The sequence below is a fragment of the Varanus komodoensis genome, unplaced genomic scaffold (assembly GCF_004798865.1).
Source record: "Varanus komodoensis strain SLA01 unplaced genomic scaffold, ASM479886v1 scaffold42, whole genome shotgun sequence".
Lineage (NCBI taxonomy): Eukaryota > Metazoa > Chordata > Lepidosauria > Squamata > Varanidae > Varanus > Varanus komodoensis.
The window spans coordinates 3,717,353-3,733,584 of NW_025335972.1; the positions used below are offsets into that span (position 1 = coordinate 3,717,353).

At 46.1% G+C, this 16,232-nt stretch overlaps 1 protein-coding gene across 5 annotated transcripts in view; it reads left to right on the forward strand.

The window, feature by feature from the left end:
- Window positions 1-4,195: 4,195 nt before the first annotated feature.
- SHFL (shiftless antiviral inhibitor of ribosomal frameshifting) overlaps window positions 4,196-16,232 on the forward strand; it is a 48,794-nt gene continuing 36,757 nt past the window's right edge. For 2 of the 5 annotated variants that reach the window (XM_044443539.1, XM_044443541.1), the window contains exons 1-3: window positions 4,197-4,308; window positions 14,523-14,664; window positions 16,157-16,206. In XM_044443539.1, coding sequence (XP_044299474.1) covers window positions 4,279-4,308; window positions 14,523-14,664; window positions 16,157-16,206 — 222 coding nt within the window. In that variant the 5' untranslated portion in view covers window positions 4,197-4,278. Of the gene's footprint in view, window positions 4,309-14,522; window positions 14,665-16,156; window positions 16,207-16,232 lie in introns of all 5 variants that reach the window. The other 3 variants (XM_044443540.1, XM_044443538.1, XM_044443542.1) reach the window with 3 other exon arrangements.

Consider the following 16,232-nt stretch of genomic DNA (forward strand, 5'->3'; position numbering starts at 1 on the left):
GACCTTTTCTGTAGTGCTCTAGTGGCATCTCAGTTATAGAATTCCCTCTCTGGAGGATCCAGCAAGACTCTTCTTTATACCTATAAGTATGAAGGAGACACAGGTTGATTTCTGGATAGGCCTAAGCAGCCATAACCTTCAGGCATGCAGGTGACAGAATCTCAGTTTTCAATTTGTGAGGAGGAAATAAAAGCTTGGGTTTGAGGGAAAAATCAAATGTTTGAACCTTTGCTGCTTTAATGTCTGGAGCCCCAGGATACCTGCAGTCAGCTAATGATAATGCGTTACTGGGCAGAGGGAAACTCAACTCCAAGTTTTCAATACATGTTCAGAGCATTTTATAACCTGCTAGTCACATACACCAATATAGAGTGTCAAGTTTCCAGATAATCTTAGTACAATAGCCTCCTGATGTTTTTAGGCAAGACATAATGTTCTAAACTGATCAGAAATAATGTTAATAGTATGGAAAACCATTACTGATTGCTGTATTGATAGGTCAGTCTAGCAAATTCTTGTCAGTTCAGGTCAGCCTCAGTCTGTTTATACATGCAAATATGTCTGATGGAGGAAGCATTTAGGAAGTCTGGTTTGGCAATTTAAACCCATGAGGAGCTTGCCTCTGTTTAGGTGGGCCTATTCAGAAACAAATTAACAGCATTATTTCAGTTTTTCTACACAGGTATTTCCTTTAGTGAGGCTTCTCAGACTAGCTAAGAATGCCATTTTCTTAAGGTAACAGCAATATTAAACAGTGACTTGGCTTGAAAAGCCAGTGCTTTTGAGAAAGAGTGCAGGTTTGATTTTATAACATAAAGGCACATATAAGCAACATTTTTCTGCCAGAATTTATCTAAATTTTCCCAGCACAGGACACCTACTGAGGTAACAAGAGAGGCTGAGATAATAAGAAACTCCAAATAACAAGCATAGTTTTAACTGATAAAGGTACGAGCTTCAGCAAATATTAATTGGTAGAAACAGTTGTGAGCAGGTGTAATAAGACCTGTAATGCAGCAAATTATAACCAACCAAAATTGAGCTTGGGACATCCTTTGTATGGGAAAGAGTGATGTGAAAGTGATGCAAAAAGTTTGAATGGGGTTTTCTGCAACCGTGGGGTGCAGGGAACTGTTATTTTGCAAAATAAATCTTTTTTACTCTTACTCCCTTTTTGTGTGTGATTGGGCTGGCATGTCAAGACAGAACCCTGTTGTAGCACTCTACAGGGTTAAACAGTCCTTATTGTAGATGATCACTCACACATATTTTACCAGGCGTAGGGCTGGTTTTGAGGGAGGAGTTGCAAGAGACTGCCTGTTAGTATTGACTGCTCTTTCTACAGGGACAAGAGTTGCAGGAAATTAATGAAGCCTATTGATTAGGCCCTTGGTGCTCAAAAGCCTCTGAATTTGAAGGCCTCTGATCATCCAGTGCCAGGCAGAAAGAGCAGTAGCCATCATCTTTGCCTCTCCATCCTTCTACCCTGCAGCTTTTGATAGACCATCTTTTGAGCCCAACCAACAAGGGAAGTCTGGAGGGGGAGGGAAGGAGGCTCAGGATAATGCATTTCTTGGCCTTTTCATCTTCTCATCCTATCCCCTGGAAAATCCTCCTGCAAGCTGCCTGTCCAGGCTCAGAGGGCCACCAGCATAGTTCTTTCAGTGCTACCTGCAAGGAGGTGGGAGAGGATGGTCAGAAGAGGCAAGCCAAGCAGCCCTATGGTCCCTGGAACACTGACCCAGCAGCCATAGCGTTGCTCCGTCCAGCAAGCAAGAGTGCGCTGATAATTGTGTAAGGAACACAGAGGAATTAAGTCAGTTTGCAACAGGGAATATTGCATGGAAACACTAAAGGGTCATGGTGTGAAAGCTTCCCTCTGTCAAGTACCCCTATTTCAGGAAAAATATGCACTCTTTAAGATATCAACAGGTCAGGGAAAGTTTAACTTGGAAGTAACACTGCCTTCTGCTGGCTACATCTGGTCACTTTGCCCGTTCAACATATAACTCAGCCAACTCTCCATTTTTTCTGTTCAAGACATGGGTTCTTCCAGCTAGACAGCCTAGCAGATTATTTTATGGGAAGAAAACAGGAGGAGGAAATGGCAGGAAAATACAGGAGGGTCAGAAATGGAACACAAGATCGTCTGAAATATCCTATATGATGCTGTAAATAGACCAGTGTGATTTCACAATAAATGCTTCATCTGGAAACACCAAGGGCTTTTCTACTCCAGGCATTTACTGTGCTCTCGTGATTCCTCATTCATGGAAATTTGTGGGGCATTTTGGAGCCTCTCTCATTTTTTCCAGCCCCTTTTGAGGTTTTCTTTCTTTCTTTCTTTCTTTCTTTCTTTCTTTCTTTCTTTCTTTCTTTCTTTTTGGAGGCTAATCTGGAACTAAATTTTATTTAAATCATTAGAAACCATAACAAAAGCTTAATGTATGGCTGCAAATCTGGTATGTGGCAGCTGTACCACAATGCCACCTTGTTGTTGGTTAATTGAATACATAGAAGGACCCTGGAAAACCCCTGCACAAAGGATGCTTTTTTCCTCCCCCAGTGAAACGGGAAGCAGCAGCTCCAGGTGACTGCAGTACATCTTCTCACTTCAGGAGGTGAGATGCTTTGGGCCAGTGCTAACTGTACCCCAGAGAAGGCTCAGAGATAGTAAAAAGACGGGAATCTGCAGATGATAGTACAAGCAGCAAAGACCCCTTCGATTAATTTAGCAATCAAATGAGCATATACTGGGGAAGGCAATCCAACAGGTAGCCAGGTGCCAAGTTGTTCTGAACATTATAATTTATTGTAATTTATATCCCACCTTTTTTTTTCCTGCGAGGAACCCACAGTGGCTTACATAATCTTCCTCCTCTCTATTTTATCCTTACAACAACCCTGTGAGGTAGGTTATACTGAGACTCACTGACTGGCCTAAGGCTACCTATTCAGCTTCATGCCTGAGTGGGGACTGGAACCCAGATTTCCAGAGCCCTTGTCCAGCACTCTGTCATGGTGGTCTTCTATATACATACCAACAACATTTGTGGCTTGGTAGCAAAGAGCCAACCAGTGGAGTTACTTCAGCATCAGAATAGATGCATGCAAGCAGCTGCCCCATCAGTACCGTGGCCTTACTCTGCACCAGGGGTAGCTTGGACCAAGCACAAAGGACCCTGCAAGGATGCGTACTGGGAATGCTGCTTTTAGGGTTTGTCATAAACCTGAAATGATGGAGGAGCCAGCGTAGTGGCACCAATAGAATGAGAGGCCTTGGCTCAAATCCTCACTCTGCTGTGAAGCTCACTAGGCAGCACTGCCCAGTCTCTCTCACTCGGTTGATGCGAGGATAAACGGGGAGGGGCAGGCCAGAGCGGGAAAATACCTGCTGAGATCCTCTGAATAATTTATTTATCGTGAAATGCTGTATATCATGAAAGATACCTGCAAAAGCAAACAAAATAATCCAGATAAGAACGGATAAGCACATTTGCAAGCAGACAGGGCTGCGGAGATGAAAGGCGATAACGATGGCTGGAAGGCAAGCGCCTTGCTGAGCAAGTCTGGTGTGAAGCAGCGGAGGGTTCCTTGAGCCCTTAACAGCCCCAAAATCCGGCGCGTGTAGCTTTCCAGGAACGGAGAGGCAGCTTCGCACAGGGTGGATGTTGGTGCGCTCTTTGTGGGCGAGCAGCGCAGCGCGCTCCCTTTAGGAGCCACTGTGGTCCTCCGGTGAGAGGGCTGGGCGATCTGGGTGGCAGCCCCTGCTGGACTATGAAGCTCCGTGGGTGACTGACCTTGGGCCAGTCCTCCCTCTCAGCCTGGCCCACCTCACAGGGTTGTTGTGAGGATGAAATGGAGTGGGGAGGACCGTGCAAGTGCAAAGGGGGAAACGAGATATAAGCGCTATACAATAATTGGCGGGGTGAATTGCGAGGGTACTGGCAAGGCAACGTACATTTCGGGGGTGGTGGGCTACTTGTGGGAAACGCCTTCCCTTCCCAGAGCGAGAACGGGTCCCAAACTGGGCTGCGACCTGCTTGTGAGAGGGCGCATGTCCTTTCTTCCGCCCTGCCTCCCCCGAAAGGGGATAAGAAGGCCGACGTGGCTGCCCGCACCACTTTCGCATTAGGCCGAAGCGAAAGCGAAAGGAGAAGCAGTCCGCGCTGAGGCTGACCTGTCCAGGCTGGGCTTCTTGCGGCAGCCTCCCGGCCCCAGCTCGGGCTCGCCGCGGCTGTGTTGGCGGCCCCGGCGGCCCCTCTCGCGTCCGGCGCCATGCAGCGCGTAACGCAAGAAGAGGTGCAGGTAGGCGCCCGCCCCTCGCTCCCTCCCGATGAGATTTTTTGCCTTCAAGTGGACGTCTAGCGGGGTGGTGAGAATTTACACGAGTCAGGAGGGGGGAAATGCGCTGCATCAGTTCTGACCGTGCTGGCTGGGGATGATGGGACTTGCAGTCCAGCACATCTGTAGGGCGCTTGACTGGGGAAAGCTGCTCTGGAAAGGATGAGAATTGCGTATGTCTCCGGGGCAATCACAGGGACCACATAGGAGGATCTCTCTTTGCTAGATCTCAAAAGGATAGTTCCAGTCCATCATCCTGTTTCCTACAGTGAGAAGCCCAGAAACAGGGTGAGATGGTAACAGCTCCATGCTAGTGATGCGTTGTCTTTGTGTTTGGCATTTCCATGGCTGATAGCTTTGACGGATCCCTTAAGCCTATGCACCATCACCCACTTTTAAAGCCATTTAATGTTGGTGGGGTGCTAGCAGAGTGGTCCTTTTAAATGTTAAAGGAAGAGATGCTGGGGCTCTGAGTCTTCACCTCTCAGGTGTGTGTGGGATTTATCGTATTGTGAGAGCTGGGCATTCTGCTTAAGCCTAAAGGCACTGTCTCCTAATTTATGTCAGTGTTTTCCCATCTGGTGCCCTTTGCATGTGTTGGACTACACATCAACCCAAACCATCATGGCGGGTGATCCAGCTAGTTGGGGGTAATGGTAGTTGGAGCACAGATGACATGTTCAGGCCTGGCTCGATTAAATTTGAATTAGGTTTCAGGGGAAACACAATGGGTTGGCTGTGTGTTGTATCAAGAACTCTAAAATGCTTAGCTTGACATAGGAGTGGGCAGAAGATAGACTTGTTATCGCCTGTGGATCCCAAACAAACATAGTAGTTCACTTTAGTACCTCTTGGTAGGTAGGATTCTTAAAGTTTCATTCTCTACCCATTGTTCTGGTTGCCTGTTTGTTTCCAGCCTCTTTGTACTTTCTTCCCCAGCATTAAGCAGAATATTTTCAGTGGTAGTTCCGCACCTTTTGAACTCCTTGCCCGATTATCCCATCTCTGAGATGATATTGTTAGAGAACCATTTAAAAAGTTAAGTAGATATGTTTATTCTTCCAGATTAGTTCTTTGGTATGGATTTATCATTGGTGTATCTTCTGAGTGTATTGTTGAGGGTAATTTTACAGAGATTTGTTACCACATTAGTTGCTGTGATCTTCCCATGAGAGAGGCTTGGTAGTTGGATCAACTCTCCTTCCTCTTCAGTGCACTTGCCATAGGTAGAGCAGTGATGTTAAATCACAATAATACTGTACATATTTATTTTGCACAGGTTGATAGTTCTTCTAATTTAAGTGTTGCAGTGTATGGGATGCCATCTTGCATCTGTGGCCTTGATGAAGATTAGAGGGTGGATAATTAATAGTTTGAGGAGTGGAGGGCATTTCTAATACAAAGCACCTGGTGTTTATGGGGCATGACATGCTTAGCAGTTTAGTACCACTACTGCTCTGAAGAAGCCTTTTCATGCTTGATGTAGCAGCAGCATCTGCTTTGCCACCAAATGGACACATAGCAGGAAGTTGTAGCCAATTCTGGGGCTCTCTGTCTTTAAATTGATTTAGTTAGCCAACCACGCAGCAGAATGGATGCATCTGTTAATGTACAGAAGTCACATTAAAAACTGCAGATAGTCTTTTGATAGACATGGAAAAAATAAGCTTAATTTCATCTTATAAAATTTTACCTCCTATTCTCTTTGTTCTGAGCAAAAAATAGCTAATTTTAATTCTAAGTCCTCTGAAGAATACATGTATATTTGCAACAAAGGAAAAAGAAGGTAACATTTAGATCAGGGGTCCTCAAACTTTTTGAATAGGGGGCCAGTTGAAAGGCTGTGGTGACCGTTGGCTGGTGAGGTGGGGGTGCCTGGGGGTGCGGGCTGGTGAGGTGCCGTAAGGCGTATGCGAGGCAGTGGCTTGCTCGCTTGCTCGGAGATCTCCCAGCGAGTCCAAAACCATCTCCGAGCATGGATGGCCATGGCAGGCCGGATCCGTCCCGCAGGCCATAGTTTGAGCACCCATGATTTAGATGAACTTCCAGGACAAAAAGTGATCAATGGATTGAATAACCCATTCCAGAGATTACAATAAAAGGTACATAAAAATAAAGTGTGATCTTCAGTTTCCTCTGTACTGCAAAGGACATAATGACCTGGATCACAGTTTTTCTAATTACCTGTGGGGGGGTGGATAGTGTGGGCAGCATGTGTTCTTGGAGGGAAAGCATCTGCAAATAACTCAGTAAGAGGCCATTGGTTATTTGAAGGTTATTTCCTTCTCCAAGAAGACATACTACTTGGGTTCGGACAGCAAAGTAGCTTGTTGTACCATCAGTGGCTGTTTGAACCAGAATATTCTGTTGGAAAAAGCAAAGTATCTTCCCAAGGACACTGTCCTGGACTTCCCGAGGGGCTGTATGGTTATCAAGAGTCCCAGCTCCAAGGTCTTGTGGCCTTGGTGTGGGATTCAGAAGGCTGAGTCCTTCCACCCTCCCTTGCAGCCAGTACAGGCCTCCATTTTGATATTGCAAATTGGACTCAGATCAGAGCAAAATGGAAGTGCTGGAGGGGCGGGGCACAGTAGCTTGTGTTCTGTCCAGACAGCAATCGCAGCTGCCTGGCCTTCAGTTAGATGGCCAAAAACAGCTGTCCAAATGAAACACCTTGCACCCTGCACTGGATGCATGTGCTCCAAGGGCTGGGGCAACAGGCTTGTGCCCCAAATCTCATATCTAAGAAAGCAGTAGGCATCACATCATACTGAGATCTGCAAGGGGAAGTACCTTCCTATGCTTGGAAATACTTAAGTGCTTCCAGAACTTGGCTTAAAAAAATAACTGAATGTGGCTATTTTGAGGGGATTTTGAAACACCTTATCTTTGATGTGCTGGATAAATTACTGTAACATGCTCTGCGTGGGGCTGCCCTTGAAAATGGTCCAGATACTTCAGTTGGTACAAAATAGAGCTGCCAGGCTGCTGATGGGGACTGGTCATTATTCTCATATAACGCTGGTCCTCAACCAGCTCCACTGGCTTACAGTTGAAGTCCAGGCCCAATTCAAGGTGCTGGTTTTGACCTATAAAGCCCTAAACAGATTGGGACCAGGATATCTGAAGGAAGGTCTCCTTCCTTATATGCCCTCAGGCCCCTTAAGATCTGCAGGAGAGGCCCTGCTCCAGGAACCCTCCTTGAAGGAGGTAAAAAGGAAATCTACTCAGAGTAGGGCCTTCTCTGCGGTGGTGCCCAGATTGTGGAATGCGCTCCCCAGGAGAGGTTTGCCTGACCCCAAGTTTATACTCTTTTCGGCACCAGGTCAAAAACCTTTTTATTTAACCGTTATTTTAAAAATTAGTATTTTAATGCAACAGTTGTGTTTTATTGGTTATATGCTGTTTAGGTTGTTTTTAATGTATTTGATTTTACTGATTGTGAGCCGTCCTGAGATGCCATGCATAAGGAACGGCATATAAAAGTTTTAAATAAATAAATAGACCTAGCATTATAAAGACCATATGGCGAAAGAAAGAAATGGTCTCTCTAGTCTGAGTTGGCACTTGGTTTAACCACAACACCACATCTTGCACAGGCTTGTGTTAAAAGGGCAACAAGAAATATCCAGTATCCTCTTATACCACAAATGAGACAGGAGTGGTATAACAGAGAAAGGGTAGCACTAATGGCTGAAATTAAGGCTACTTTGTGGGTGGGGTGGCATGTTGTTTTAGCAAAAACATGCTTCTCAAGACCCCACATAGCTTTGCAAAGGAAGTGCACATCTTTTCCTGCACCAGCCAGTTCTCTGCATTTCCTCTCCTGAGGCCCCTTCTTGTCCCAATTAGGATTATTTTGGTTTCAGAAAGGTAAGCCAGAAGAGCACCTGTGAGTGGGAGCAAGTTAGGCACCACTTTCCCTCCAGCCTGCTGACTCTGCTCTGTAATTATCCCTGCATTAATATTGTAAGATAAACCACAAGGCTGGGAATCCTCTATTTATCTCATAACGGCTGTGATTATTTATAAATCTGCAAGATGCTTGCAGCCAAAGCACAGCCTTGAGGAAGGATTTGTGGTGAACCAATGGGAAACAAATGTACTTGTATGGCAGGGCCCCATGATCTGAGCACTAGAGCCACAGGCTTAAGACAAGGACCTTGAAGTTGATTGTATGCATAGAGGACACCAGTGGAAGGACTCGAGGTGGGACGGGTGGCATGATTCTCAAGAAAAGAGCAGACCAGAAAGTTCTGTTTTCATAGCTGGTAGTGTGCAAATAACCTGCTTTTAAGTAAACAGTTTCCAGTTAACCATACTTTATTTACTTATTTATTCAAAGCGTTCCTCTTTGGTCCAAAGAGCCCCTGAAAGGCTCACGAGAATCAGGCAGTCCCTGCTGTTTAACAATCTGAAAAGACACATGATCCAAGGAGGGACTGGGAGGGAGAAGGAGTAAAACACATGATGGGACTGCTTGATTTGGTTGCCTTGATGGATGGGGATACGTCAGTGGAACTCAGGTTTGCACCACATCTTTTGTCCTTCTGCCCCATGCTTTACTCGTCTGCTCCTCTTTCCTTTCTTCTCTTCAGCACTTTTGAGTCTACCCTTAATGTGTTTCCTCTCTCATCCCCTCGGCACAAGATGTTTCCTCACAAGCCCTTATGGTGGTTGCTGGGGTGGGAGGGCCACCGCTGGAAGCTGGAAGGTGGCAGCTCACAAAGCTGATTTTGCCCAAAAAGTCTTGAGGCTGTTCAGTTAATGCAACTGAGTAGCTGTTGTCAGATCCTGCATGGCACGAGCCAGATAGATTGAAGAAAAGCAAACCAACAATATTTATTAAGAATATGGGATGCGACGTTGTTGACATTTTATTATATGTGTAAGGCAGAACTCCTTGGAACTGCACAGCACACAATTAGAAAAATGCTTTTATCATTTACCTTATCCTCTAACAACTTTTTCACAGGCCCCCTCCATTCCTGAGGCTCAGAATTGTCCTCCCTCTGTTCATACCCTATCTAAGAACAACCCTTCCAAGATGCACTTCAAACACTCATCCTTGGCCTGATTCCTTCTTGTTCTCTGTTATCTAAGAACAGTTCTACACCCACATACACACAAGCTTTCTCTTTAACCCTGTATTTGTACACCATCTTCTCCAACAGCGTCATTTGTGTGACATTGAAATCATCTGCATGAATGACAGGAAATTATGCAAATTTGACATGCAATCCAGTGCATACTTGCCAGCTAAACAGATGTTTAAAAGTACAAGAAGAAAAAACTCAAAAGATCCATTGCCCATAATGCTAAGCCATAATTTGGCATTACAATATAAGGAATAGCCTGCATGAGCTCTGGGTTTGTTTGCCGCACTCCCTCCCCACTTCTCGGTGTGACCGTGGGAAGGAGACCAGAACCTCGCGCATCTATTTTTAAAATCAACTGCAATTTAGGGTTATGTCCACATTCAAAAACAAGTCAATTTCCAAGCTCCCATTCAGATTTGGATGGCTTGCTTAGCTGCGCTTCACAGCAGGGCTGTGCCAGAGACGTGGGAGTGAGAAGGTGCAAGCTGGACGTTCACACAGGCTCATCCTTTTCATGCTAAGATGTGGTGGTGGTTTGGCATTACATGTGCATGTACAAACAATGGCAATCCTGTTATTTGGAAGCAAGGCCTTGAAATGCAGCTGCTTTTTTGGGATGGGGGCTGGTTCTAAAGGCTAGAGGGGTACTCTGTCCATCTCCACCTAAATCCTGCACCAAAGAAGCAAAAATCTGCAGCCTATATGGATTATGGATAAGAGGTGGTTTAGTCCCTTCCATTACACTGGGCCCAAGTGAACTGTTAACGTTGCCTAGTTACATCGATCAGGTGCAAATAACTGGCCCTGTGCTTCTCCTGTCAGGTTTCATTTGAGATAGCAATGTGAGAATTAGCCAGTGTGGGTGAAAAAGTCATTGGCACAGCGGACATTCAAGCACAGAGAAATCTGCAGGAAAAAGTGGGTCCCCAGGGCCTCTCTACCCTTGGCTTGCATGCTCTGCTGCATTGTTTTGTAACTAGGAGCTTCAGCAAACTGCTAAGAATTTTTCTGTGCTAGTGTGTGTGGGTGATCTAATGGATTCCTATGGGCTTATGTTTATCTGGGGCAAATGGCAGCTGCCGCCATGGGGACAAAGGTACGGGAAAAGGCCCTTGTGGAATTCTGATGCAATTTAGAACATGGGCAAATTCTATTTATTTATTTATTTAAAACATTTCTATGCCGCCCCCATCGCAACAAAGCCTTGGGGCGGCTCACAAAAAATACAAAAAAAAAAAAAACCCCATAAACAATAACAATATAACAATTTAAAAGAATTTTTTTTTAAACCCCTGGTTTAACCCCGGCTAATTTTAAAATCCTAATAAATACAATAATTTAGCAATTAAAATAAGTTTTAAATAAAAAGTTCTTAGCCTGGCGCCGAAAAGCAAATAACAACAGCGCCAGGTGGACCTCTCTGGGGAGCGCATTCCATAGATGGGGCGCCACCGCAGAGAAAGTCCTCCTCCGGGTACTCATCTTCCTAATATCATTCACAGAGGGTTCCCGGAGAAGGGCATCTGTTGCTGATCTCAAGGGGTGGGAGGGCATATATGGGTGCAAGCCTTCCTTTAGATATCCAGGTCCCAAGCCATTTAGGGCTTTATAGGTCATAACCAACACCTTGAATTGGGCCCGGACTTCAATCGGAAGCCAGTGGAGCTGACAGAGAACTGGGGTTATACGAGAACAACGCCCAGTCCCCATCAGCAACCTGGCAGCTCTATTCTGCACCAATTGAAGTATCCGGACCGTCTTCAAGGGTAGCCCCACGTAGAGTGCATTACAGAAATCTAATCGGGAAGTTACCAGCGCATGTGTCACTGTCGCCAGGCAGTCATTCTCCAGGAAGGGACGCAGCTGATGTATTAGCTGAAGTTGAAGGGAGGCGCTCCTCGCCACCGCCATCACCTGAGCTTCTAGAGACAGCTCAAGGTCAAGGAGCACTCCTAAGCTGCGAACCCTGTCCCTCAGAGGGAGTGCAACCCCATTTAGGACAAGGCCCAAGTCCCCCATCCCGAGGCCCGAGCCACCCGCCAACAGGACCTCCGTCTTGTCTGGATTGAGCTTCAGTTTATTGGCCCTCATCCAGCCCATTACCTCAGCCAGGCACCGGTTCAGCACAGCCACTGCCTCACCTGGATTGGTGGAAAACGAAAGGTAGAGCTGGGTATCATCAGCGTACTGATGATTCTACAGCCCACACCTCCTGATGACCTCTCCCAGCGGTTTCATGTAGATGTTAAATAGCAAAGGGGACAAAATGGACCCCTGCGGAACTCCATGGCATAACTGCCATGGCGCAGAGCCATAGTTCCCCAGCACCACCTTCTGAAATCGGCCGTTGAGATAGGAGCGGAACCACTGCCATGTGGTGCCTCCAACTCCCAATCCCACTAGCCTATTCAGAAGGATACCATGGTCAATGGTATCGAAAGCCGCTGAGAAGTCCAAGAGAACTAACAGGGACGCACTCCCTGTCTCTCTCCCTGCACAGGTCATCGTACAGGGTGACCAAGGCAGATTCAGTGCCATACCCGGGTCTGAAGCCGGACTGAAATGGGTCCAGATAATCAGTTTCATCCAAGAGTGCTTGGAGTTGTCCCACCACCACCCACTCTAGCACCTTGCCCAGAAACGGGATGTTGGCCTCCGGTCTATAATTGGTGGCCACCTCTGGATCCAGGGATGCCTTCTTTAGGACTGGCTGGACTACCGCCTCCTTTAAAGGGGCAGGTACCCGGCTGTCTCTTAAAGAGGCGTTGACCACCTCCAGGATCCAGGTCCCCATCCCGCCCTTGGCTTTCTTAAGTAGCCAAGATGGGCATGGGTCTAGTAAGCAAGTGGTAGGACGTACTTGTCCAAGCACCTTGTCCACATCATCAGGCCGCAACAACTGAAATTCATCCATTAATTGTGGACTCGACAGCGTCGATGGTGTCTCCCCAGTAGAATCTGGTTCAATAGCAGAGTCAAGCTTGTTGCGAATCTGAGCGATTTTCTCCCTGAAGTGCTTGGCAAAGTCATCACAGCGGGCCTTCGAGGGTGGCACAAGATCTTTCTTTGGGCCCGGATGTATCAGCCCCTGCACCACCCGAAAAAGCTCCGCCGAACGGCATTGTGAGGAGGCAATGGAAACGGAGAAGAATTTCTTCTTTGCCATCCTCACCGCCACAGTATAGGCTCGATAATGGGCTCTTAAGTGTGTTCGGTCAGAATCACCCCGTGATCTCCTCCACCTATGCTCTAGACGTCTCCCAACCTGCTTCATCGCCCATAATTCAGGTGTATACCAAGGAGATGAACGGGCTCTTCATTGTCCTCACTTGTCAGCCAGGACAGGCACCTGGTGGCAAAGTGCAAGCAGTGGCAAAGCACAAGTCACAATCCAACCAGGCCTTTTGGATGTTTTCCTTTAAAAATGTTCTATACCAGCTATTGTTTTCACAGAAAATCTACCTATTATTATCAGGTTTCCTTCAGGTGCCTGGTCTTCTTGGAAAGCATGCTGGAAGGGCTGTGTAACATCTAAGCTGAAAGACAGTCTGGTGTGGTGGTGGAAGAGTTAGGCTAAGATTTCGGAGGCTGGAGTTCTTGTCCCCATCTGGCCATGGAGCTCACTAGGTGACTCTGGGCTAGTCCCAGACTCCCAGTGTAACCCACTTCATAAGGTTGTTGTGAGGATAAAAATGGAGAAGAGGGAGCCCACATAAGCCACCTTGGTTTCCTTGTAAGAGGTAAAGGTTGGGCTATAGATGCAATAATAAACAGAATAAATCATGTAAGCATGCACACACAGGACACTTGCCAAGAAGTGATCTGATATCTACATTACCAGCTCAGGCATTTCACATTACTGCCCTTAATTCAGAACGCAGTGCATGGCTTCAGCTTTCAAATATCCCCCAGGTAAACCATGGTTTAGAGTTACTTACCCACTTCTGTCCTCTCAGTATGTAGAGTCATACTGTTACTCCTGTTTCTCTGCCGCAGAGGACTCTGAAAATGGGGTAAAAATAGTAATTATGACTTGACAATTCAAATATCATACCAAGCTGTAGTTAGCACAAACCCCTTCACAACATGGTTTCTGATTCTGGCTTGTTAACCATTGCTAAACCATGGTTTGTTCGTTTATACTTCACATCAAATTCTAGTTAAGCTTTTCTTACTATGGTATGATGAGGTATCTAGGGTTGCTTTCCAGGTGTTTATATCAAACTGGAAAGGAGTCACTGGTTGACCATTCTCAGATTACAAAGTGCACACATCTCGGATCAGACCAACATCCATCCAGGACAATATTTTTTTGCAAAAATCTCAGAAGCCAATAAGTACTAGGAGGTTCAGTAGTAATTGGCCACTGGACTACCTGTGGACTGAGGATCTTGTTCCATCATTCCCTGATTTAGAGCTGCAAGTTGAACAATTCCTAATTCAAATCCTATCCAGGCCATGAACGTCATGCCTGGCTTTAGGCCATTGGAGAGGGAAGAAGCATGCAGTGTACCTGCCTTCTTTCAGAATTTTTAGTTTTAATTCCTGAGCTCCAAACATGTATACTATGGATTTTCTAATTCTTTTACTTACAGAAATATAAAGAAAAAGTGTGAATATTCTATGCAGTAAGAATATTCTATGCAGCAATAGTCTATTGCTCAGTATGGTTATTTTTTTAAAAATGCCAGTTACATCTGTTTTCCCTGCTAAAGTTCAAGGTGTTTGTATGCAGGGGGATGTTAATTCTCTCCTCCCCTGTTACTGTTTTGAAAATCACCTGCCCCCCATCTGCTATTTAGTTCCAGATGGAAAGCTCCCATTCACACTAATAGAAGGCACGAAGGGATGATTTTTGTCAGGATAACAAGAGGAAAGGAAAGTGCAAGACATTCTCTCTGTGTCTGCTATTCTTTTTGTTGCAAGACCTGATGTGATGGCTAAACCCTGATGTATTTTAACAGTATACCTAGTTTGGCCCTCCAAAGTCAGCCAAGGGAGTAGAGGGAGGTATGAAGGAGCCTGGCTAAGTGGTGAGGGTTTCTGTATTCTTAATGTTGGCTTCCTTGATCCTGGTTGCAGCTGGAGAAAAGTGTCCGCCGACTACGGGAGAAATTTTATGGGAAGGTGAGCATCTTGGATGCCGTGATACTCATGCGACGTTTTGCCAACAATCATGACCTCGTTTGCAAATTCATCATCCTCTGCAAAGATGAGCTGGAAGGTGAGTTAACCATGGATGGAGACCCTGCTGAGTGAGAGATTGCAGCATGGATGAGGGGAGTCTTCTGTCATCTCTAGGAAGAAAGTGAGAGGAGGCAGGTGAGACAGCCGTTCAGCCAAGAAGCTCAGGAGCTGATGTGTCCCTTTAGAATGGGAGGGGCAACTTTCAGAAGTCCAAGGGCCATTTTTGCCCCCTGGACTCCTGCCACAGTCCACAGGGCACCTTCCTAAAAGTTCAAATGGCTTTTTTGCCAGTCAAATTTGGTGGCAAACTGGTCAACTCTGGCTTGTTTCCAAGTGAACTCCAACCCTTGGGATACAGGTGCAGCTGTGGAATGTGAATTTCCAATTTTGGAAAGAAAATTTGGTCTTTGAGTGCTGTGTAGCCAATGTGAGCACCTCCCTCCCTCCCTTCCAAAAAACAACCTTTAAATATCAGGGAGGTAGGGGAAGGTCACAGTGGGCGAGTGCACTGGGAGGTTGCATTTGACCACTGGGCCACATATTGCTCATGCTCGCTTTAGGGAATCTAGACCAGGAATGGCCACGCTTCTCTGAGACTTCTTCTCCAACCCCTGCCCTCTGGCACATTCCTAGTGTTGGAGACAGGAATGGGAGATGGTGCCTGGAGCAACCCAGGTGGAGAATGATGGCCCAGAAGGGGAGTGGGCTTCAGCAAAAGTTGGAGATCCTTCAGTTGCTTTCCCACCTCCTTTGCCTCTGCCCTGCTTCTTTTTCTTTCTGACCTGGAAATGTCCCCCTCTCTGAAAACATAAAATTTGGTGTATCTTTTCAAGCCCTCCCAATTGTTTCCCATTCCTTTTGCTCAGCAAACAACTTGCTGAAATGCAGAGTCTCATCCCACCAAATCACATACACTTCCTTGGAGCTAACCTTTGGGAAAGTCCTTCTGGGAAGGGGCATATTTGCTCGCTCGCTTGCTTGATTCTGAGTGAAGGAGAAGGGGGTGCTGCTGATTCCACAGGCTTGGGAGGACTGGAGCAAGGAGCAGCACCTTTTCTCCTCCTCTGTGATTTTTTTGTGAGGGAGCAGCAGGAGGATTATAAAAACATCTCCTTTCCCTCCTTTGCACTTTTGCATAGCTGAGTTACAACTAGCAGAAAACAAAGCAGGCTTTAACGGTAATTTCTCTGCATACTTCTCCTTGTCAGCACTTCCTGCAAATGCATTTGTGTTGCGACACAAACTCAGGTTTCCAGCCAGAAGCATTTGGTAGCATGTGCCCCATCAATGCAGGGAGGGGGCTGCAGTGCAGATTTCCCCACATTAATCCTTGAGCAGTAAAGCATACAAATGAATGTGAAGTGATGTCGATTAGATTTTGGTGTTTTGCACATTTCCCTCCCCCCCCGAAATCACAGATTGTCTTCCTTTCCCGGTTGCTAAATTTAACTTCCTGAGTTTCAAAAGCTGAGGCCTTCTTTATTTTGACTGTACACACCCAGCTAACCTCACAATGTGTTCTTCTTTAGATATGGACACAAGCGCTGAAGGCAGCCTCGACAGTGATCCTGTGGCTTTGGTAATGTGCACTCTGTTTATCTTTGG